The 25,773-nt window shown below is 32.1% G+C and overlaps 1 protein-coding gene across 4 annotated transcripts in view; it reads left to right on the forward strand.

Annotated features, from left to right (window-relative positions):
- LOC140063602 (serine/threonine-protein kinase Nek10-like) overlaps positions 1-25,773 on the forward strand; it is a 98,840-nt gene that overhangs the window by 42,967 nt on the left and 30,100 nt on the right. For all 4 annotated transcript variants that reach the window (XM_072110013.1, XM_072110016.1, XM_072110015.1 and 1 more), the window contains exons 13-25: positions 54-183; positions 2,152-2,243; positions 3,216-3,315; positions 5,056-5,095; positions 5,868-6,016; positions 6,535-6,702; positions 6,926-7,054; positions 14,192-14,360; positions 17,696-17,817; positions 20,218-20,320; positions 20,447-20,525; positions 22,487-22,616; positions 22,997-23,067. In XM_072110013.1, the coding sequence (XP_071966114.1) occupies positions 54-183; positions 2,152-2,243; positions 3,216-3,315; positions 5,056-5,095; positions 5,868-6,016; positions 6,535-6,702; positions 6,926-7,054; positions 14,192-14,360; positions 17,696-17,817; positions 20,218-20,320; positions 20,447-20,525; positions 22,487-22,616; positions 22,997-23,067 (1,482 nt within the window). The remainder of the gene's footprint in view (positions 1-53; positions 184-2,151; positions 2,244-3,215; positions 3,316-5,055; positions 5,096-5,867; positions 6,017-6,534; positions 6,703-6,925; positions 7,055-14,191; positions 14,361-17,695; positions 17,818-20,217; positions 20,321-20,446; positions 20,526-22,486; positions 22,617-22,996; positions 23,068-25,773) is intronic.

Consider the following 25,773-nt stretch of genomic DNA (forward strand, 5'->3'; position numbering starts at 1 on the left):
GTGGTGTTATAATCATTTTTAAATCTTTTATTTTTTCTTGACATAAATTTTAGTCTGGCTGCTAAGTTGCTGCGATATTTATGTCATGAATGCAGTGTACGTGAATGGGTAAAGGTATATGATGGTGTTCCAACACTTGTTAGTGCCTTACATTCAGATAATGTGCAGCTTTTATGGAATGTTGTAAGTTAAACAGTTTTATTATAGTTTAAAGTTTTTAAAGTATATTTCATATCATTAAATTCAATTTTAGTGACACTGTTGACTAGACTTGCATTGTGTTTGAGTTAGTCCACCAGTCGACATTTCAATTTTTGTCTGAAAAATACAGACTTGTATAATAATGAGTACAGAAATCAATTTGCATATTGCAAACATCATATGAGAATCATTCTGTATATGGCTAATAGGGTGGGCTGGCTGACTCCATCCATTCAGGCCATTTGGGGAATGTAGCCAGGTGAATGCCACACGTTAAAAGCTATGTTTCATTACCCACGGATTGCAACCATGGCATGCATATGTTATAAAAAAAACGGTTCTTAAAATACAACATTCTAGATGATTAATAATCGTAATCCAGTCCAGCAATTTAGACCTACACTATTTTGAATATATTTTAATATTTCATATAAATATAGGCCTATAAGTGTTGTTTCATACCAAGCTATAAATTCATGGTTTAATAGCTGATATGGTAAGCCAAAAGTGCATGCTTCGATCAGTGTGGTCAACGAATAAAAAACAAAACATAAATTACCCCGTCTGATATTTTGTGTATTCTGCCATTATTGTGTGAAATTTAAAGAAATTTTAATTGCTGGCTAACATGAACCATTGGCTTACTATAAAAATATATTACATATTCTAAACAATGTAGGCATATAGACTTAATACAATAATTTAGAATTTGAAATTTGAGGAAAGTGTTTATCACGTATGCATGCTGTGGCAAAAACAAAATCTGGTTTATGGTTAGGCCTAGAAGAAATGAACATCCGATTTTGAGACATGATAATGTACATACATACAGCAGGCCTACTGTAAATATTTCTGCGACATTACATGATAGTAATACCACACGCCTTATCAAATGTGCAGCAAAACGAACATTCAAATTAATAATAAAATGATAATTCTTAATATCACAATTACGTAGTTTGTTTTTTTTTTATTAAAAGAGGAGTCAAACACGGCAAAAACACAATTCAATAAATAAATATCAAACAGATTTTGTAGAAAAATATTAACACATAGTTATAATAAATGACAGGCCTTAGCCCTTTTGTCTTGATGTTGATAAAACTTCCTTCCAGAGATTAAAAATAAAAGCCTATAGACAGTTCACTAGAAAAATGAATTACTCAATGACGAAACAGTTTAGTGAATGTGGCTGTCCTTTTGTTACCTAATTAACCCCATTCTGTGAATTTCGTTTGCGGAAAAACTGCGTGGGTATGGTACATCTTTTCTGGAGGGAGTGTTCAATCATAAGACCTCAATATTTGTGGTTGCTTTATCCAGTTATTTACATGCTCCGTAAAAAGTGTGTAAAAATGAGCTGCAGTGTTACGGAAAAATCTTGAAGGGGCATTTATTAAGTTTATTTAGACAATCAATCAATATTATCTATGCATCATAAGATCCATGTGTGATTTTTTGAGAAGCTAGAAACTAGTATCTATCAAGACGAGTCTTACTGGTTTAGGAAATCCCAAAACTGGTTCAAGTTTGTGTACTCTATGTTTTGAATATTAAAATGGTTTCGAGTAAGTAGCCAATCACATGCGGCTGAAACTAGTCAACCAGATAATGCTGTGTTCCATAAATTCTTTGTGTCAAAACACTTGTACGTCTGCCTAGACTGTATTTCGAGCTTAAGTATTATTAAAAGTATGAAATGCTATGTGTGCCAAAATATTTATATTTTTACCAATATTAAGTTGAAATACAGTCTAGTTCCTGGCATGCCATTACTAAAGCCTCAATGAGACTTAGCATGAAAGCATGTGTTATTGTAATTGCTATTTAATGGTGAAAAATAAGAATACAAATAATAACTGTAACAAATATCTATCACAATTTTTTCCAAATGATTATATTTTGTTGAAATATTAATTTAATACATTTGTATATCAAATGTATGTGTAGGTATGGTGCTTTGTTTTGCTTGCTGAAGATATGGATACCAGTAATGAGATTAGGATCACAGGTGGTTTACCCATTCTTTTGTCTCTATTACAGTAAGTTTGTGAATATTACATTTTTTTTATTACCAGTAATATAACATTGACTATATTTCACTTTTATTAATATAACAACTCCACGTAAATGAAATTACAAATTGTGGCAAAAGGCCAAATTGAATGTAAATTTTACAAAAATATTTACTGTATAAATAAAAAAGATAAAATAATATATAAAAATATATAAAAACCGTGTATTAAATAATTATATAATGCCTGGAGTGTTAAAGAGTCGCTAATCCAATCGGGTTTGAACAATACCATGAAAGCCTTTGGTCTAATGTTTAGGACATCTGCATATCAAGCAGAAGGTTCTGGGTTCGAATCTCGGTTGGAGGAATTTTTCTCATTCTCACAGATTTACTCATCTTTATTGTTTTTATTTATTGTATCTGTTTTCTGTTTCATACCTTTAAGTGGCAAATTTTGTTTTTGATGAAATAAAATAAATAAAAAAATATTAATAAATAAACAAAAGAGAAAAAATAATACAATTTTATATAACTGATTAAAAATAGGTATATTTTTTTTACACAAATTTGCATTAAATTAAAAGTTTAAGTGCGTCATTATTTTGCAATTTGCAAAAAACAAAAATCAATTACAAAAACCATTTTTCTACGCTTTGTAAGAGCTGTGCACAAAAAAGGTGTGCAGAACGCAAAAAAATGTATACAATTTTGAAATGCTCAAAATGACCTGAAATGTTCACAAAATTGGTTAAAAATAAATTTTGCACATTTCGAAATTCTTAAATATGCGTATTTTGCGTCATTTTTTGCGTAGCATGCTATTTTTATCATGTCAAAATACTCTATATTATGAAATACACTTTTGTAAATTTTCATTGAGAAATGATTTTTTGTTCAGAATTTATGATCAACCACAAAATTTCATAAATCGTGTGTAACTTACGCAGTGCGACTCTAACGTCATATATCAAAGTTTCTTTCTTTTCTCTGTTTATAGGGATCGTAAATATACAAGTGATCTGCAAGGTACTACAAGCATCTCTAGTGCAAGCTCTATTGGAAGAATGCATTCATTAACAGCCATTGATCAGCCATTGGTAAACAGGGTCTTTCACATTTGCTTTGGTTCCAAGACCGCGGCAAATACAAATTTTCAATGTAGAAGTGTTCTATTCATATCTATTACAATATTTTTTCTCTTGACAGCAAGCTCATACATGTTAAGTTTGATGTTGCTGCTGGCTTGAGATTTCCTAATTATGACCATTCCCCCAATCCCATAACCCCAACCCCCGGCACCAAACATATTTTTAATCCTGAAACAAAACATTTCGGCCAACGGCTGAAACGTTCCTGGCCTGAAACATCCTTATGCATAACATACTAAGATCGCTAAAAGCATAAGCCTCACGTCAGATGCACAAGACTTGGCATGTATGCTAGCTTACAGCGCGACCAGAGAACTTATCATATGTACTCAAGTTGTTTCCTTTCAAATACGAAATGACAGTTTCCTTTTCATTACAATTACATAATAAACATATACCTGAATTTGGAGATGATCATGCTTTCACTGGTTGTTCAATTCAGCTTAGTCATGAGTAAGCTCATGCACCTTAATGTTCTGTGAAATCTCGCTTTTGTTTTTGAAAGTTTTCCAATTTGCATTAACTAACTCATGACTAAGTTGAGTTAATAAACCAGAAAGCTAGAGAATGATTTTCGTTTTATTCAATTTATTTGTTGGATCATCTCATGTATCCTGCTAATACAGTTATGGGTGACCATAAGTTAAGGCCTATATCTGATTAACTAGGCTAGTACTAATTTAATAACGGTACAAAATTATTGCAAAAAAGTAAAATATATACTTATGGACTTAAAAAAATAAAGAATAATTTACTTATTCAAAATTTGGTAAATATAGTAGAAAAGCTTTTTTTAAAACAATTAACAGGCCTCTGAATTCTTGTGATAATCGTAGGAGTCTCCAGATGTTTTGTGCCATCTCTCCTGCTAACATTTTTCCTGATTTTCTTGGATGAACAAAATAATGGTCCAATAATGTAAAAAAATATAAATAACTTCTACTATATACTACTAGGCTCTAAAGAAAACATATTAATATAGATCCTTCGGCATGCCTGGAATAACCTTTGTTTACTATTATAGATGCCAATACCTTTTGATTGATTAATATGGTTTGATATATTTTAAAATGTTCTAGCACCATCTATAATTTGGACATGCTTGTATAAAACTAAATACAGTTGAACCTCTGTGAGCGCCCACCTCCCTTTAATGGCCGCACTTTCAAAGTTTGTTTGTTCTTATCTAATTAGTGCATTAAGCTGCGGCCACTTTTTTAAAACTAAAAATTAGATTTTTTGTATGCTAAATTACATATTGATTTTTGACAACAAAAATACAATTTTGATACTTATTGTTCTTTATTTATTAGCTTTATTTCGAAATGGTTTTAAAAACATTCCTGTTTTTTTTTTAGATGAGATGAGAAAACTACACAGATTTTGACTGACCATTTTCATATGAGCTTTTTAAAATTTGTCTGAAAAACATTAATAATACTAAACCATCATAAATAATAAAATACAATTATCTGGAGAATTTAGAGGCCCTTAGTGTTAAGAACCCCGAAAAATATTGTGCATGTACATGATTTTGGCCCTCTATCGGCAGAACCTCCCCAGTCCTGAGGGTGGCCGTTTACTGGAGGTTGAAATGTAAATAAATTATAGCCTATAAATATAGCCTATAAATATAGCCTATAAATGTCAAATTGTGGATTGAATTAAGGTATTCGTTATTATCCATAGGATGATGTTAGTCTGCAAAATATTCTGTCCTTACAATCTGGTAAGTACTGTACTCATAAGTCCCAATTTTTTCTTTATAATAATTTCATGGCTGTATTTTAATTTGTTAATGCTTTTTACACTTTTACACCTAAAAGGACAATATGGATAAGTCAGTTTTATAATACGGTAAATTATACTAACTGTAAAGCACAATAGGGACTTACGAAACACGACGGTTATGGGAGGACGACGAATATCCTGAGTCAACATAGCCGTTTTATTAGTTACACACCCTTGCATGAAGACTACGACCGGCAGTATATCTCTCTCCCTCCTCTGTCTAGTAGCGTTCTAAATCGCTTGGCTCTGGTGATATAGCATAGGCCTAGCCTTACTAGTTAGGGGCCTCATATTCAAATGCCGCTTTTAACAGCCATTTTAACCCAACAATTATTTCATTAAACGATAAATTAGAAGTTAAAATATTATTTAAAATTCCACGTTTAAGTGTAATTTGAACTGTATATTTAAGGTTATATATACATTATTTCTAGTCGTTCTCCATAAACAGGAAAATGGCAACTTTGTTGTCCTCAAAAAGTTAAGACGACGGAATTTCAGGCTAAGCTCCGCCAACTTTGTTAAAGCTCATGCATAAATTATTCATAAGCACCGTCCTGTGGCTTCCTGTTTCGTAAAGTCCCTAATGTCTAACAACTGAAACTGTTGATGATTAAGATTTTGTTGATGGTGGTCATTGTATGGCTCATATAGTATACAATCAAGTCTATTGTTGATACTTATAAGAATATTGATGTTTGAATTTTCAGCTTGCTGTGCAGCATTGACTGAGTTAGTTCTTAATGATAGCAATGCTCAGCAGATAGTTCGGAACAATGGCATCTATTACATTGGTGTTCTCATATTTCCTCAAGTAACTTGTACATTAGCAGAAGCCTCGGCAGTTACTAACTTGCAGGTTTGTCAGCACCAACCAGAAATTACTATTTTTAATCCGGACAATCTGTGGATTGACCCAAAACAAATTGCAATAGTTTCAAAACTTATTTTTTCTGATTCTGTAGTTATTGGAGTGTTCTATTTTCAAAATCTACTAAAATCAGTTATTATTATTTTAGAGGTAATTCAGGTCAAACATGTTTGGTACCACGCCCATTTGAATTTCGTAGGTATGGTACATTCTGAATGGTACTGTATATTTTTCCAGTAAAAACTATTTTGATACTTTTGGAAACAAATATTATTTCCTTCTGATAGTCAAGGACCTGAGTAAGATATTTATGCATAAAATTTAGGAGACAATATCTCAACTGTTACAGGATAATCTAATCGTAAGGAACTATTGCATACCATGACCCACAGTTGTCCAATCAAATGACAGGAATTTATTTAGATGTTATATAAAATGAAATATACTGTACAAACAAGTGTCTTGTCAATATATATTATTTATATGGTTTTATCCTTTTCTTACAGCAACATGCTTTCCGTGCAATACGTTTCCTCTTCAGTATGGAGCGCAACCGACAGCTTTTTAAGCGGTTATTTCCTCCGCATTTATTTGAGATGTTCATTAACGTTGGCCATTATGTAAAGGAGATGTCAAACTATAAACCTATTGTAGAGAATCTTAATAACCTTCCTGTTAGTAAAAACCACTCTATTTGTAATTTAAATCCATTCCAATATATTTTAAGATAATACAATTTAAATTTTTACTTATTTTGACATTTATATATGATTTTTAACAAAATACATTAAATTATAAAAAATCTCAGAAATATAGTTTATGTATTTAAAACTATATCTATATTTATTTTAATTTTGGTTGAAATTTGATTGATTAATTGATGTCATACACTTTTAGAAAGAAGAGCGTGAACAAATCTTTAATAGGTTTTTGGAGACAAATCAAAATAAGGAACCAACGCAGTCTATATCAGATTACTTGGTGTATGAACACCTAGGCAGTGGTGCTTTTGGAAGTGTCTACAAGGTATGTAGACAATGTATTATTTAATAATTTAAACATATTTAATTATGTAATATTATTGAAAAGGAGAATTTTTCGGTTTTCCTTAAACCTCATCTTTAGTTTGTCAATGTAACTTGTAATTGTACAGCATTAAAATTAAAACATAGACTTTGGTAAGAATATCAACCCTCGGCCTACAGTACAGTAGATGGCTAATAGAAATGAAAATAGTTTTTTTTCAAAAAGTCAATATTAATATTGGAACAATTTATCCATCAAAAATACTTATGCATTGTTATAAATATCAGCATTTGCAATATCCCAATTACACCATCATCGAAGGTATAAATAAAGATAAACGCAAGATCAAAGTACAAAAAGAACTTGATTTAGCTATAAAAAGAGGAAAGGAAAAATGTTAACACAGATTAGAACAGAATATCAACAAACTAAATAAAAACAGACTAAAAAAAACATGGAAAGAGATAAAAAATATTGTTGGACTTGAGAACAAAACATGTGGATGTAAATTATTATGGGGCTACAATTCAAATCAACTATCTGAATCCCTAAATCTATTCTTTGAATGGTTTGATATGTACGATTTTAAAACGGAACTAGATTTAATTCGTCACTATGACGAATTATAGGTTATATGCATTGATTTAAATAAAGATAATAGATTTTTAAAAGATATATTGATTGATTGATTTTCTCAGAATCTTTAATTATTTATCACAATCCGATCAAAGATCCATATGCGTATAATGTCATAAACCACATTTGTTGTTACATAATAATAAAGACATAAGTTACTTTTTATCTAGATTTCATTATAAATCATGTGTATAATCTATACACAAAGAAATAAATTTGAACAAACAATACGGATAATAAAAAAAAAAATCTTATTTCGTTTCCCAAGGTAAGACTCGATCTCTGTACCTTGAATGCCATAGACACGAGCACAGACCATCGAGCCATACACAACTGACTAAAAGTTGTAGAAAAATTCCTCCGTGTATTTACTATGCAGTAACCACTTTGGTGCAAATAGATTACATACCGCAATGAATTATAATTTTTTACTATTATGACATCTTTAAAAATGTAAAAAAATGATGCACTGTCAAACTATATACTTTTAACTTTAATATATGAACTTCTTAAGAAAGAAAGTTAATGTTAAGTTTGTTATTTCGGCCTAAGAAAATGTCATAATTTGTTTGATTGTCGAAATTATTTTTTTAAAATTTAATATGCAATTAATGAAGACTTAATAAACTTTTTTTCTCTTAATTTGATAATAAATCATACATATGATACATACACTTCAAGAAAATGAAATAAAAAATAGGTGTTCCCCAGCATTCTGACGATATAGATTAATTTTAAAAATTAGCATATTTTCACCATTTTGTTAACTTATACGTGCGTAGCCTGTCACTTTTGACGTGCTCGTATAACGCAATTTCGAGTTGAAACGTGAATCAAATATGATGATATTATTAAAGAAAGACTGTAAAACAGAAATCGGGCAAAAAGAGTGCGCATTAACGTTTAATGCGCAGTCAGTGCGCGTGCAAAAATCAGCGCACTCATGGCAATTTTTTAAATGCCTAAAATTGCCTGAAACGTACTCTAATTTCATCGAAAATAAATTTTGACAATTTTGAACAGTTTAAGCGCGCGTGCGCAAGCGTTATATGCGCTACGCACGTAATTGTATTGCCATATGATGAAATATGACCTGACATTTATGAGTACCAAATTTTGTTTAATTGTGATTCATGCTTGTGAAGATATGATTACAAACGTGATTTCGTTAAATCGCGAGTAGACCGCGTAATGATTGATTGCGCACCATGAAAACATAACCACATCGATTCCTGGCCATAAGGAATATACTCTGAAAAATTGACTTAGCTAGATGAAACTGATGCCAAGATAATTCATGGACAAAATAGTGCTAAGGAAAGAATAAATAAATAAATAAATAAATAAAGATCCTGACAGAATCAAGAGGTTATATGCATTAATGCATATAACCTAACTAGAAGATACCTGTAAAAACATTGTTATCAACGCAAAAGACATGGTGCCCATTTCTGAATCTGATATTGTAAAACTTGTAAAGAATATTAAACTAATAAAGCGGCTAGAAACACTCCCTGATTGTACCCATTTCTAAAACAAATAGTGTGAACACTATTGCTTTATCATCTATGGTTATGAAATGCCTGGAGAAATTTTAAAGCTAACACAGATCAGTTGTTGGACACAATGCAATTTGCATATAGGGTACACAGAGACTTATTCATAATATACACAAACATCTCAACAAGAAAAACATGTCTTCTTTTAATTGACTTCAGTTCGGCTTTCAATACTTTACAACCTCATATCCTTCTCTCCAAACTTATTAATAATTCTTAACCCATCTATCATTCTCTGGATTAAGAATTATCCTGTACACAATTGATTGTAGGAATAACACGGACTCATGTAATATTTTAAAACACTTGCATAGTCGGTAATATTAAAGATGCTGAATCTCTTTATAACTATTATAGGAAATTGCCTATTTATCAAATGGTGTGAGGAAAATGACCTTGTACTTAACCCAAAAAAGACAAAAGAATTAATCATTGATTTTAAACAAAAATACATTTATAGTCATGATGATGTGGTAATTAATGGCGAAAACATATAATAGAAGTAGGTAAAGATTACAAATACTAGGGACTATTATCTATGAGAATTTAAAGTGGAGCAAAAACACAGACAGATTGTTTAAAAAGGGTCAGCAACAATTGCACTTAATGTGGCAACTAAGAACATTTAATGTAGATAATAAAATCCTTATAATGTTTTATAAATCAATGGTTCTTAGCGTTATATCTTTCTATTATGCCATCCTATGTAGTAGCATTAATGCAAAAGATAGAGGAAGATTATGTAGAATTGTGCGTAAATCAAGTAGAATGTTAAACGTTCCTGTAAATGATCTCGAATTTAAGTTTGATCATTCTGTTTTAACGCTGGTCAAGCGTATTATGTCCATCCCCTGTTTGCAGAATACAACCTACTGCGTTCTGGCTGTCAATTGCATAGTATCCTATCAAGAACTGGTATCACAATTTGTTTGTTCCCAGCTCAACATATAATAAGATGTGCAATAGATAGACTTTTTTTAAATTAGATTAAAACGCAATTCTCACAATTTTTACATCTTAGTATCGATTTTAATAAACTTATTCCATTTTATATTATATTTTGTACTTGTTCCATACGTGTGTTTAGTAGTATGTAAAACATCAATTTATTTTTTTTTTATGAATATTGGACAATAAAAGTAAAAAAAAAATATGTTTGACCAGCTTTTAATATATGAACATTTTAAAGAAGAAGGTTAATGTTAAGTTTGTTGTTTTGGTCCAAGAAAATATCATAGTTTGTTTGATTGTTGAAATTAAATTGTTCTTATTTAATATGCAATTAATGATGATGTAATTTTTCTCTTAATTTCATAATAAATCATACATATGATACATACACTTTAAGAAAATGACATTTGAAATAGGTGTTCCCCAGCATTCTATTGATCTATATTAATTTTAAAATGTAGCATATTTTCATCATTTTTTTGTTAACTTACATATGCGTAGCCTGTCACTGATGTCCTCGTTTTACATGGTTGAAAAGTGAATAACATATGAGATTACTAAAGAAAGGTTGTAAAACAGAAATCTGGAAAAAATAGTGTGTTTTAACGTTAATGCGCAGTTTGTGCGTGCAAAAATCTGCGCACTCATGGCAATTTCTTTAAATGCTTAAAATTGCCTGAAACAATTTCATCAAAATAATTTTTTTAAATGTAAAGGTCAAGGAATCAAAATACAGCATTGTAAAGTTCATCTAATGGCCACCATTTTGAAAAAACAAAATGGCTGCCATAAAATTTACGGATTTTTCCTCATACCTCAGCTTCTAAACACGCTTCGCTCGCGTACCATCTAGTTCGTGCCCACAGATGGTTCTCGAATACATACCGTAGTAATTTCAGCATAAAAAACTGGCGATTTCAAATGTACAGGCAGGACTATAAAACATTGTCGTTTACAGAAAAAAATAGACACAATGATTTATGCAGTCAACCCAAATTAGCACCTAGAAACTTGTCACAAAAGGAGTCCAAATTTTTTATTTGGACTCCCAATTTGTGTTTTGTATCTAACATTAGAGTTGAGGGTTGGGGATGAGGATAGGTACAAAGAGGAACAATGTTTTAATATATTCTTCTATTAAATTATTCTTTATATTTCTTTATTATCCACTCGGTAACGAAATATTTTTTTATAGGCCTATAAATAATATACCACTAAAAAGAGTAAACCATTTCCGATTTAATACTTAGTTTAAACTGTCACTGTCTCATAGTCGATTGAAATAGTAAAGTACATTTAAAGACCACTAATACGTTTATATTTTTGTAATTATTAATTAATACAAACGTTGAGAAGCAACTGTCAGTAATAAAGTATTATATTATTATGTGTTTATAATCTAAAAGTAGGGGCTACCCACCCTCACAGTAATAAAGTTTATTAGTATATTTGTTTATATTATATCTAACAGTACCAACACACTTTTGATTCAAATGGCGATCAAAAGTGGTTAATACCTATTTGCAGTATTGTATAGCATTACAATACTATTTATGTTTATTCTCCAAGGGTCTATAAATTTACCTACTTGTGTTAAACCATGGAGGTATGCAAGTCTGGTTAAACCAAATAATTTGGAATGTTCCATTCATTGCAAATCAATACATTTGTATAAACGTATATTAAATCTATCAAAATAGTATTTTTTTAAGAAAATCGGCCTGTCTTCAACATTATGATACTGTACTCTGTAACAACTTTGGTGGGTAGGGTAGGAACCAACTTAAGTATGAATTGGCTCTAAGAAACAATTGAAAACCATTAGGCCTACCAATAAAGTTGAGTTAGATAATTTAATTTTTATTTGACGATTAAATCGATTTTATGATTTTCCCCGAATAGAGGTGGTTTTCACAAATTGTTTTACATTATATAAACATACACGTCGCAGTGATGTATCGTTACATGTACTGTACTATTTCAATCGACTAGGACGGTGATAGTTTCAACAAAGTATTACATAGCAATGTTTTACTGTGTTTAGTGATATATTATTTGTAAAACATGAAAACAATTAATATTTCGTTACTAAATGGATAAAGAATATATTTAATATATTTAAAAATTGTTCCTCTCTGCACCCATCCTCTTCCCCATCCCTCACCCCTAATGTTACATACAAAACACAAATTAAGTTTGTTTAAATTTGACTTAAACAATTGGTCTCATTTTGTGACAAATTTCTCTTTCGGAAGTAATTCCCAGGGTGCTAATTTTAGTTGAGTACATAAATCAGTGTCTATTTATTCGTTCCTGTAAACGACATGTATTATTGTACGTACATTTGAAATCACCAGTTTTTTAACGCTGAAATTATTATGTATTCGAGAACCATCAGTTTTCAGACATGACGACAATATAGAAAACCCTCATTTATCTTGAAATTATCTTTCAGCTCAAGCATTTCCAGTATAGATATAGCTTTCCACTTTTGGCATATTGACCATGACCAGCTGCTGCAAGTATGAAAGCATACTGTAGATGCTATGTCTAAAGGTGGAAGTCCCAATTGTGCAATCGTGCCTAACAAGTTAACCCATCATTCTGTAACCATCAAAATATCACTCAGTTCATTATTAATAGGAGCTAAGAAATTAGCAAAAACCTGTACTTTATGGCAGCTATTTTGAAAAACAAAATGGTGGCCATAAAGTGAACTTTAAAAAAATGCTGTAATTGAATTCCTAGACCCACAGACTAAAATCACATCCATACACGATGTGGAAGCTGAGATATGAGCAAAAATCTGTATTTGTATGGTGGCAATTTTTAAAAACAAAATGGCGGCCAGTACGTGATTTTTTTAAATACTGTTTTGGGATTTTTTGACCCTCACAACCTACACTTTGCCACTAAAATCACGAAGTTGTATTTTATGGTGGCTATTTGAAAAACAAAATGGTGGCCATTCAGTAAACTTTAAAATGCTGTATTTGGATTCCTTGACCCTCAAAACATATACTTTGCCACCAAAATCATATCCTTACATGATGTAGCTAAGCTGATATATGAGCAAAAATCTGTATTTTATGGTGGCAATTTTGAAAATCCAAAATAGTGACTTTCCCCAGGCCAGATGAGCTGGAACTTTTTTTGGTGGATATATTTAAATACAAATAAGTTGAGAAACACTTTCTAATTTTTTCCTAGATTGGCCCTTTTTAGATTTCTAATAGGGATACTATATATAAATTTGACAACATTACACATTATTCAAACAAACTGTCAAGTTATTCAGCAAACAAACTTTATAGGAATTTGTATTGATAAAATGTAAACATTTATAGGAAATGTTCACGGTAATTAATTCAGAAAGCCATTAATTTTTCTAAATTGGGCTAATTATTATATAATTGATTGAATTGAATTGAAATATATATTTATACTGGGTAACCTCTTCAGTCAAAGACTGGTCTCCCACAGGGCCCAGTCATGATCAGTGGCTGTTATGTACTAATACACCGGGGTAACCCCCTACTCCTCTCGAAAAATGTACTAGGTTCTTTAAAGTGCACACGAGCTAGATGTGTACACTGAACCTACGGTTTATAGTCCTTATCCGAGAAGACTCGTTCTACCACCAGAACCATGGAGTGAGTGAGCCTCGAACCCATGCCGATGTTATGGCTACGTAATTACGGTTCCACTGTCTTAACCGCTCGGCCACTCACTCACTGAAGTATATAATTAAGTATATAAAGCAATGTTCTGCAAACTATGGGGCACAATATATTTGTTATGGGTGTGGCTTAAGAAATAGAACAAAAACACCTTTATTTTAGCTATACACAACTTACAATAAACAGTACAGTGTCTAGATGATGAATAGTGTTGTGGTTCAGTGCAATTCTTATCCTCCCAACAATTACATACAATGCAATTTCCAGGGTCATAATAAAATTATTTCACTAAATTCTTTTGTTATACATAGGTTAAGAAGAACAGCAGTGGAAACTTTTTGGCTCTTAAGGAAATCAATCCTACAGTAGGCAAGAAAGCTAAAGAAAAGGCCATTGAGAGTATAGTGAGTGAGCTAAGTATAATCAAAGAACAGTTGAAACATCCAAATGTTGTCAAGTATTACAGAACTTTTAAAGAAAGTAAGTTTTTAATTGATATATTCGCTTTGTAAACTTTGAAAATGGATATGAACGCTTTTTAAAATTTCAAAAAATGAATCCTTTTTATATTAACAAAAAACACACAAACATCTAGATTTGAATACCTAGTAGAACTTGAAAAATAAACAAATTAAATTTCAGTATAAAACCTTCATAAAATTTAAACAGGACATAAATTACTTTTGAGGCAGAAGTGATTAAAGTGATAAATTTTAATTCCATCAACACCAGCCAGCTCCATCATATTCAAGTGATGAATTCTTTAATAAATGTCCATTGTACATAAAAATGAAGTACAGTATTTGTTTATTTTTCTATATATTACACCAAAACCCACTATTTAGATATTTATAAATGATACACTACTAGATTCTTCAATATTTGTAACTAACATCAGTACACATGTCTGGTAGTACCATAGTTTGACTGTAACTAACATCAGTACACATGTCTGGTAGTACCATAGTTTGACTGTAACTAACATCAGTACACATGTCTGGTAGTACCATAGTTTGACTGTAACTATAGCATGTACACATGTGTGGTAGTACCATAGTCTGACTGTAACTAACATCAGTACACATGTCTGGTAGTACCATAGTTTGACTGTAACTATAGCATGTACACATGTGTGGTAGTACCATAGTCTGACTGTAACTATAGCATGTACACATGTGTGGTAGTACCATAGTTTGACTGTAACTATAGCATGTACACATGTGTGGTAGTACCATAATTTGACTGTAACTATAGCATGTACACATGTGTGGTAGTACCATAGTCTGACTGTAACTATAGCATGTACACATGTGTGGTAGTACCATAGTTTGACTGTAACTATAGCATGTACACATGTGTGGTAGTACCATAGTTTGACTGTAACTATAGCATGTACACATGTGTGGTAGTACCATAGTCTGACTGTAACTATAGCATGTACACATGTCTGGTAGTACCATAGTCTGACTGTAACTATAGCATGTACACATGTGTGGTAGTACCATAGTCTGACTGTAACTATAGCATGTACACATGTCTGGTAGTACCATAGTCTGACTGTAACTATAGCATGTACACATGTGTGGTAGCACCATAGTCTGACTGTAACTATAGCATGTACACATGTCTGGTAGTACCATAGTCTGACTGTAACTATAGCATGTGTGGTAGTACCATAGTCTGACTGTAACTATAGCATGTACACATGTGTGGTAGTACCATAGTCTGACTGTAACTATAGCATGTACACATGTCTGGTAGTACCATAGTCTGACTGTAACTATAGCATGTGGGGTAGTACCATAGTCTGACTGTAACTATAGCATGTACACATGTGTGGTAGTACCATAGTCTGACTGTAACTATAGCATGTACACATGTCTGGTAGTACCATAGTCTGACTGTAACTATAGCATGTGTGGTAGTACCATAGTCTGACTGTAACTATAGCATGTACACATGTGTGGTAGTACCATAGTCTGACTGTAACTATAGCATGTACACATGTCTGGTAGTACCATAGTCTGACTGTAACTATAGCATGTGTGGTAGTACCATAGTCTGACTGTAACTATAGCATGTACACATGTGTGGTAGTACCATAGTCTTACTGTAACTATAGCATGTACACATGTCTGGTAGTACCATAGTCTGACTGTAACTATAGCATGTGTGGTAGTACCATAGTCTGACTGTAACTATAGCATGTACACATGTGTGGTAGTACCATAGTCTGACTGTAACTAACATCAGTACACATGTGTGGTAGTACCATAGTCTGACTGTAACTATAGCATGTCTGGTAGTACCATAGTCTGACTGTAACTATAGCATTTCTGGTAGTACCATAGTCTGACTGTAACTATAGCATGTCTGGTAGTACCATAGTTTGACTCTAACTATAGCATGTCGGGGCTAAAACATTCTATTCTATTATGCACATTTCTTTCTAAATATTTAGTTTGCATTTTATACTGTATCGATGATCAGGCAGGATCCATGTAGCATCTATAGAAAGTACAATGGACATCCGTCTATTCAACTGAAAAAATGAAAATGTATAAGTACAGTAATTAAGGACAAGAACCAAATGTATACGTTCTATACGTTATATCACATTCATGTTTATCTGCCTTTGAAACAAATAATAATTGAGTATAGTGTATTATATAGGCTTGGTCAACAGATACTTTAATAAAAAAAAATTTGGTTAAAAAAAATTTAATGACAATGCTCAGTATTTGTTACCTTAATAATTTTACGCTTTCCATTCCAATCAATAAATGCATTTGCTTATCCCATCCATCAATTATCATAGTAGCACTGTTTAAACCTGTATAGGTAGGTAAAAATACATATAAATTGTTTATTTATACTGCATTTATAATGGCATAAAATCAATACATTTTTTATAAGCCAGGGAGGTAAAAAATACCTTGATACAAACTTGAATACCAAACTAACTGATTACATACTGTAAGTACTAATTATTGTGGGAATAAGATCCTTAGACCTAATATTATGAGATGGTGTTGCCTAACTAAGCCCACACTATGCATGGAACAACAAAATAATATTTTAATAATGTCTAGAAAGACACTAAAGCACACAAATAAATAATTTATTTTTTATTTTATTTTATTTTATAACTTATCAACCTCAACAAAATACATCGAAGAGCATGCATATGCTCTCGCCTCTGGGCGGCTACATACACATCACATCCAGCTGTAGTCACTACTACTAAAAAGGCCTAGCCAGCCCATGTCATTTTCAAACACCATTAATTCTTCCAACCGTCCAATCAAAACTATCAATTTCGCTTGCCATTTCAACTAAATAGTTAATTACAACAAAATAAAATTATTGTTACGATAGCGAAGTTAAAATCGCTTGCGAGAGGCTGATATGTCATGAGGGGGTGAGCTCGACACGACTCGTGTGATTCTCATGCATGCGCAAAATAATACCGTCTACACAGACATAATAGGCAAGTGGCTATGAATTTCATGAAAGATGGCCTTGAAAAACGAAAATAAAATCTGATTAAAAAAAATGATAATGGTAATATGAATTACCAAAGGCCAAAGGTAATTAATTACCACCATAGTTTGTCAAGCCTAAGTTTACTATCAAGCTAGTATTGAGAAAACAATTCAACATTTTTTCATATTGAGTGTTTACTATTTTCTGAGCAACAAGTTTTACAAGTTGTATATGTATTGTGTTAATTTAGTAGTATAATATGTTTTTCCCAACATAATGTATGTAATCTAACATTGATATGCACATTTATATGTTTCCTTTTTTTATAGATGATAAATTGTATGTTGTGATGGAACTGATTGAGGGTGCACCTCTGTATGAGCATTTCAGCTCTTTAAAAGAAAAGAACAATAGCTTTTCAGAAGAAAGAATATGGAATATTTTTATTCAAGTATGTATATGTGTAAAAAAATATACATACTAAATCAGCCGCGACAAAGAATGTAAATCATGGACATTTTCGCGATCCTAAACACGATGGAAATACCAGAACCTATATGGTTATATAGGTTATGGTAAACAAAGTAAAACTGAACTAGATTTAATTCGTCACTATGACGAATTATAGGTTATATGCATTGATTTAAATAAAGATAATTGATTTTTAAAATATATATTGATTGATTGATTTTCTCAGAATCTTTAATTATTTATAATATATGATAGGACCTTGCTAACGCGAACACCATAGCCGGTATCACAATCCGATCAAAGATCCATATGCGTATAATGTCATAAACCACATTTGTTGTTACATAATAATAAAGACATAAGTTAATTTTTATCTAGATTTCATTATAAATCATGTGTATAATCTATACACTAAGAAATAAATTTGAACAAACAATACGGATAATAAAAAAAAATCTTATTTCGTTTCCCAAGGTGAGACTCGATCTCGGTACCTTGAATGCCATAGACACGAGCACAGACCATCGAGCCATACACAACTGACTAAAAGTTGTAGAAGAATTCCTCAGTGTATTTACTATGCAGTAACCACTTTGATGCAAATAGATTATTACATACCGCAATGAATTATAATTTTTTCCTATGATGACATCTTTAAAATGTAAACAAATGATGCACTGTCAAACTATATACTTTTAACTTTAATATATGAACTTTTGAAGGAAGAAAGTTAATGTTAAGTTTGTTATTTTGGCCTAAGAAAATGTTATAATTTGTTTGATTGTCGAAATTATTTTTTTTAAATTTAATATGCAATTAATGATGACTTAATCAACTTTTGTTCTCTTAATTTGATAATAAATCATACATATGATACATACACTTCAAGAAAATGAAATAAAAAATAGGTGTTCCCCTGCATTCTGACGATATATATTAATTTTAAAATTTAGCATATTTTCACCATTTTGTTAACTTATACGTGCGTAGCCAGTCACTTTTGACGTGCTCGTATAACGCAATTTCGAGTTGAAACGTGAATCAAATATGATGATATTATTAAAGAAAGATTGTAAAACAGAAATCAGGCAAAAAGAGTGCGCATTAACGTTTAACGCGCAGTGCGCGTGCAAAAATCTGCGCACTCATGGCAATTTTTTAAACGCTTAAAATTGCCTGAAACGTACTCTAATTTCATCGAAAATAAATTTTGACAATTTTGAACATTTTAAGCGCGCGTACAGTACGCAAGCGTTATATGCGCTACGCACGTAATTTTATTGCCATATGATGAAATATGACCTGAAATTTATGAGTACCAAATTTTGTTTAATTGTGATTCATGCTTGTGAAGATATGATTACAAACGTGATTTCGTAAAATCGCGCGTAGACCGCGTAATTTTTGATTACGCATCGTGAAAATATAACCACATCGATTCCTGGCCATGAGGAATATACTCTGAAAACTTGACTTAGCTAGATTAAACTGATGCCAATATAATGCACGGACAAAATAGTGCTAAGGAAAGAATAAATAAATAAATAAAGAAATAAATAAAGATTTTGACAGAATCAAGAGGTTATATGCATATCATGCATATAACCTAATTAGATAATTGACTATTTGGGGTAGGAAGTATGAAAATATTACCACCTCAGGAAGTATAAAAATACATTAGAAATGTTATCAGTTTTATTTATTTTTTTCCAAATTGACGAATTACCTGTCTGGCAATGTCCATTAAGCGCCTTATTATTATGATCAAATCAAATTGTTTTGTAGAAAAGATTTCTGCTCCTCTTATAGCACTATGCTCAACTACTGTGCAGTTCCAACTGCTGTATCTATGTTTCTTCGGTACATATTTATCTACATTGTATACTTGTTTGATAAATCCTTCACATATTTAAAACACCAGTGAAGTTGTTAAATTGATTTTTAAATCAGAAATCTTACAATAAATGACGCAAACCTACAAATTATATTTTTCAATAGTACAGTACATCTTGTATGTAATATATCTCGTACACATTTGAGGTGGTAAAAACGAACATTTTGAAAATAGTAGTAGTAATCCATATTATTACAGTAGAGTATAAACACAGTGTGATGATACTAGTGTAATAATAATAATAAATTTGGATTTAAGGCGTATAGTCTTTATGCATTTCACAATAAAAAAACAAGTTTCCAATAATAATTTCAGAGAATTTATTTCACATACCTATTAAAGTCTACACTATTTTGAGTGTTAACAGTTCATCTCTCAGAGCATTCATTAGAGAAACAACGGTACATTAGTGTCAAGAATATTTATTTTATATTTCAATATTGTTTTTTAAATAACAATTATTAATATGAATATTTCTTTGCTCAGATGGTTCTTGCTTTGAGGTACTTGCACCGAGAAAAAAAGATAGTGCACAGAGACTTAACACCAAATAACATCATGTTGGATGAGAATGATAAAGTTGTTATTAGTAAGTATGCTGTTCTCTTTTTTCTTGTAAACATTTAATAATGCACTGAAAATAATCCTGAAGAACACACAAGTCAATTGTATATTCTTGTAAATGAGAATATATATATTTTTTTTCATTCTCAAGCTGATTTTGGACTTGCTAAACAAAATCATCCAGATTCGAGTAAAATGACATCCATTGTTGGCACAATATTGTATAACTGGTAAGATAAATTATTTTATATACATTCAAGTATTGTAAGTAAACTGTTTTATCATTTTAATTCAATATACAGTTGAACCTCCATGAATGGCCACCGCCCTCGTAAGCGGCCATCTCCCGGTCGCACTTTTAAAAGCCTGTTTGTCCTTCCTATCTAATTAGTGCATTTGGTACCTCCCTTAGAGGGGGATTCTGGGTTTAAAATTGCTTTTAAATATCGTTTATTTATTAAATAAAAAATATTGTAACAATATAGACATGTCAGAATGAAGAAGTAATAACGAGAGATTAAAAAAAATTTATTTTAGGGTAAATTCATGGAAAGTCTGTTTTTCAGCAGCTTAGGGAAGCTCATTAATATTCATGAGATATTCACAAAATCACGTCATCAGTGGATTCCAAACTCGCGACATCATGTACGTTATGTTTGTCAACTAATTTGTGAAACATTTTTTGTAGATTTTCTAAGCTAGGCCTAAAGTGGAATAATAACAGTATAGTAGCATATATTTATTTGACATTTATTGAAATACAAAATTTAGTACAGATCATGGAGTCATAAATTATACTATTTTTATACCTCTATAGTACAGATCGTATAATCGGCTTCACGTACTTGGCCTATCCTAAATCATTTTTATTATGGGAGAAGGCCATTCTGACTACAGCCGCCTTTGGAATTGCTTTATTAGGTGTATAGCATTGTTTATTTCTAAATACAATCTGTTATTACTCTATGGTTGGGATTCCATGCCACGATGGCTACGTTAAAACATTGGGGCCCATGGGCCTAGCTAGCCTACTAGACGATTGGCCCATAAATAACAAAACTCAGTGGATTCAAAACCCATCCTATCAACCAAAGTCAAAACGTTCTACAAAATCGGCTGCAAATATTGGGGCAAAACAAGGTCCGATCGCCGTCCGCACGTATGGTGTTAAAATCGTCTAAGTAGGCCTAAAATAGTTTACTCTCCAAAAAAGCGGACATAGTTAAAGATTGAGCTAGCTAGTGTAGTATGCGAATTGATACTACCAGGCCTTTTACTATAGGCTACACTTATCACATGACGATGCAAGGCATTGGCAGCAGAGAGCACGTGTATCGTCACCTCGCTCCACAGCAGGAATGTACAATGTACATTACGCTTCATTGATTTTGTAGGCTTTTCCCTAAGTCAGTGCGAAAATTGGCAAACGTAAACTGAATCTCTAAATGATTTTACACAATTGTGATGAATTTTCATAGAAAAATGACTTTATAAATTGGAAGACCGACTAAAATTACATCAGATAAGTATAATTTTACAAAAATAATTGATTTGGTTAATGACAACGAGTCGTCGGAAGATTGACCATTTCACAAATTTCCTATTCTGTAACCACAGTGTAAGATTTTGCCGTAGCTGCACTTGTAATCTGGCCTCTTTTCACAGCCTTCGTTCTGCTTCACTGGCCGCTTATATAAATTGAAACTTTTACCGTTCAAGAGACAAACAAATATATTTTATATTTTTCACTATTCACCCAGAACCCCCTTTTAAGCAGCCACCTCCCGTAAATGTTAAATTACCTCCTGCAAGCCGCCAGCCGAAAAATGTTGACACTTATTGTGCTTTATTTCGAAGCGGTTTTAAAAACATTTCTGTCAAGTACATTCACAGCTATATTAGAAGGCTTCTCATTGGGTAACATTGGATAACACTCTGCTAACGCCTATGAGAACTTATTCGCGTTTGACCTGTTATTATATTCAACAATTCATAATTTGTTTGTAATTTTTCATTTTTTACAAAAACAGTGCCTTATTAGCGATGTTGAGTTTATGATTTATGTTTTAAATATTATTTCCAAACGAAAAAAGAAAATGTAGTTGCCAGAGGGGGACCAAGAAAAGTAACAATTTCGATGTTCGTCCATGGCCTAATATTTTAATAACTTGAAATTATTTTGTTCTTATAGTCCTGAAATTATTCAGAATGAACCTTATGGAGAAAAGGCAGACATATGGGCACTAGGTTGTATCTTATATCAAATGTGTACATTGGAAGCACCATTTTACAGTCAGAATATGTTGGCTCTGGCAAAAACGGTACAAACATTTTATGTTATCTTTTGATTGTGGATGTTACCCATTATAATGCACCTCAGTAGATTCCGGTAATTTGATTGGAGGATTGCAGGTCCCATGATATACTAACTAACTACTCCATTGAACACACATCTTTTTGGTATATGGTGTTGAATTTCATTATATGCATGATCATTCTTTTGACAAAATGAGCAATCATGCATGGCCAGTTTATTTTAATATGCACATCTATCTAGTGGATCATGATATTCTTGCTCATGATATGTGGATAGTTATACATTGATGAAAATATAATAAAGAATGGTAAAAACATGATTTTATTTAATTTTTTTGTTTGGTTATCAAATAATATTATATTTAACACCTACTGTAATTATTAGATTGTTAAAGGTGAATACCAGCCACTTAGAGAAGGCACATACTCTGACAAAATTGGCAAAGTTATAGCAATGTAAGTATTATATGTCTACAATTGTCTGCTAACTTGTTGTTTGATGTTAATGTTAATTAGTTATCTGCACATTGTGATGAAATCATCTTTTTTTTTTCATTAGTTATCCGCACTCAGCGGATAACTCCTTGCAACTGTCCTTTTCTTTGTTATTGGTTATCTGTTGTAGACCTTGTGATTGTCAGGATCTTCTTTGTTAGTTATCCACAAACTGTACAATCTTTTTTTTCTTTTATTCTTCTCCTTTCCGCCATTTTTGTGTCACTTGACTTATGCGCGATATTTTGAATTTCAATGATTGATCATAGACTGAAAATTAAAAGTTATTTTTTATTGACACTTGGTAAAAGTTTAATTCAAATCGAGGGCCATGAAATAAAACCATTAGCCAAAAGCCATTAATTTTTAGGTGAATACTAAGAACATGAACATAAACGTTTTTTCGTGCCCCAAGATTTTGTTAACCAATGTAAGGTCAATTAGAAACAAAGTGGATGAATTTGAGGCTACCCTTAGCAAATACAAAATTGACTTGGCAGTTGTAACTGAGACGTGGTTAAATGCCGAAACTGAAAATTTAGCAACTATTCCTGGATATCAACATTTCAATAAGATGCGTGTTGGAAGGAAAGGTGGTGGAGTATCTGTGTACTCAGTTGACAGGCTAATTATGAATCACACTGAACACCATGATCAGTGTAATTTTGAGTGTCTTTGGTGTTGTATTACAATACCCAATAACATCAGGCGCTTGAAACACTTATATGTTGGTGCGATATATTATCCACCCGCAGCGGCTGAAGAAGGAAGATGGAAGTATGTGGATGATCTCACTCTAGGTGAAGTCGTGAAAAAAAACAATAATTCCCATTTACAGGTCTCCCTTGATGATTTGGATGACTGGTGTAAAGCTAACAATATGTTGCCTAAACTGTCTAAATGCCATGTTATGACAATTAATTTTTTGCGTAATGCTAGTGAGTTCCAGCCATTCACACTCAACAATACTATCCTTGAATGTGTTGGCAACCTCAAATTGTTAGGGGTTACTATTCAAGATAATATGAAATGGGACATGCATGTCACAGACATAGTCTCTAAGGCATCTCGAAAGATGTTTGCTTTATTTGTGATGAGGAGGTCTCGCGCGTCTGTGAATGACCTGATCAAGGTGTTCTGTTGCTATATTAGACCTATTCTTGAGTATGCATGCCCTGTGTGGCATGGTGCAATTACTAAAAAATTAGCACATAAAATTGAAGCTGTTCAAAAAAGAGCTCTAAGAACTATCCTGGGAAAAAATTATATATCGTACGATTTAGCTTTAGAGGAGACGCAACTCCTTTCGCTTGCGGCAAGGAGGGAAAGTCTGGTGCTTTCCTTTGGTCAGGGTCTCATAAAATCGACTTTGCACAGGGATATGCTCCCTCCTTGCCGCAAGCGAAAATTAAACCTTAGATCCAATGGTGGAAATCTGGAAGTGCCTAAATGCAAAACCGACAGATATAAACGGTCTGCTGTACCGTATATTGTTAATCTGCTTAACTCGAAATAATTTTTTTATATAGGATTTTTATAAGAAAATAAATAAATTCATTTAAATTAATACTATTGTATACAGTATATTGCTTAAAATAAATTAAAACCTTGATAAATATTTTTAAAATACTAGATAAATTTTAATGATTAATGTACAGCATATTTATTTTTCTTATGCATATTGTAAATTGTTTTGTATTTTTTATCTGTAATGTAAATTTTTTATATAATGTGCTACAATAATTTCAGACTTGTTCTGCTTTTTGTAATGTTTTATATACCGAAATAAAAAAAAAAAAAAAAAAAAAAAAAAAAAGAATTGGGAACCTTGATCGGACAAGACTTCCTTTGGGAGCCCCATTCTGGAATAAATTGAAAGTAAAGCTTCCGCAATAGTTGTGGTTTCAATATTTCTTAATGGCTCAGCCTCCGGATATCTAGTGATGTAATCCACCAACACAAGTATAAATTTGTGTCCTTGCATCGTTATGGGTTTAATAGGCCCAACCAAATCGATTCCTACCTTCTGAAATGGTTCTCCAATGACGAGCATATTTCCTAGGGGTCCCTTAGTAACCCTTCCTTAGGCAACGTATGCTGACAAATGTCACATTATTGGCAATAACACCGAATATCACCCTGCATTCCCGGTCAAAAGAAACATGTTAACATTTAGTTTTAGTTTTTTTACTTCCCATGTGTCTCCCAACGATAGACTCATGAGCAATTCGAAGAACCTAATTTCTAAACTCTTCTGGGACAATTAATTGTATAATCGAATTTCCCATTTCTGCTTTGGGCGAAGAAGAATCCGTTTCCATCTACAAGGTATTCAAATTCACCGGAACCTCTATCACGTTTACCCGTTCCCATCAGTTCTCATGTGGGGCATGAATTTTGTTTAGCTATTAAAACTTCAGGGGTTACTTCATCTATTGGACTCATCAGCCGCAATTTACTAGACCTTGAATAATATAATTATTATATTGGTATCTAATTTAGGTCTACTCATCATTCCCGTGTGGACATTTTTCCGAAAACAGTCACGAGCAACATGGCCAACACGATTACATATGTAATATCTACAGGGGTTATTATTGGAAGGATATGGACGTTTTTAGCGTTTCGCGCCTGGGAGTGTCCCTGATACTGTTATACCTATCCCCA

This window comes from Antedon mediterranea, chromosome 1 (assembly GCF_964355755.1).
Source record: "Antedon mediterranea chromosome 1, ecAntMedi1.1, whole genome shotgun sequence".
Classification (NCBI taxonomy): Eukaryota; Metazoa; Echinodermata; class Crinoidea; order Comatulida; family Antedonidae; genus Antedon; species Antedon mediterranea.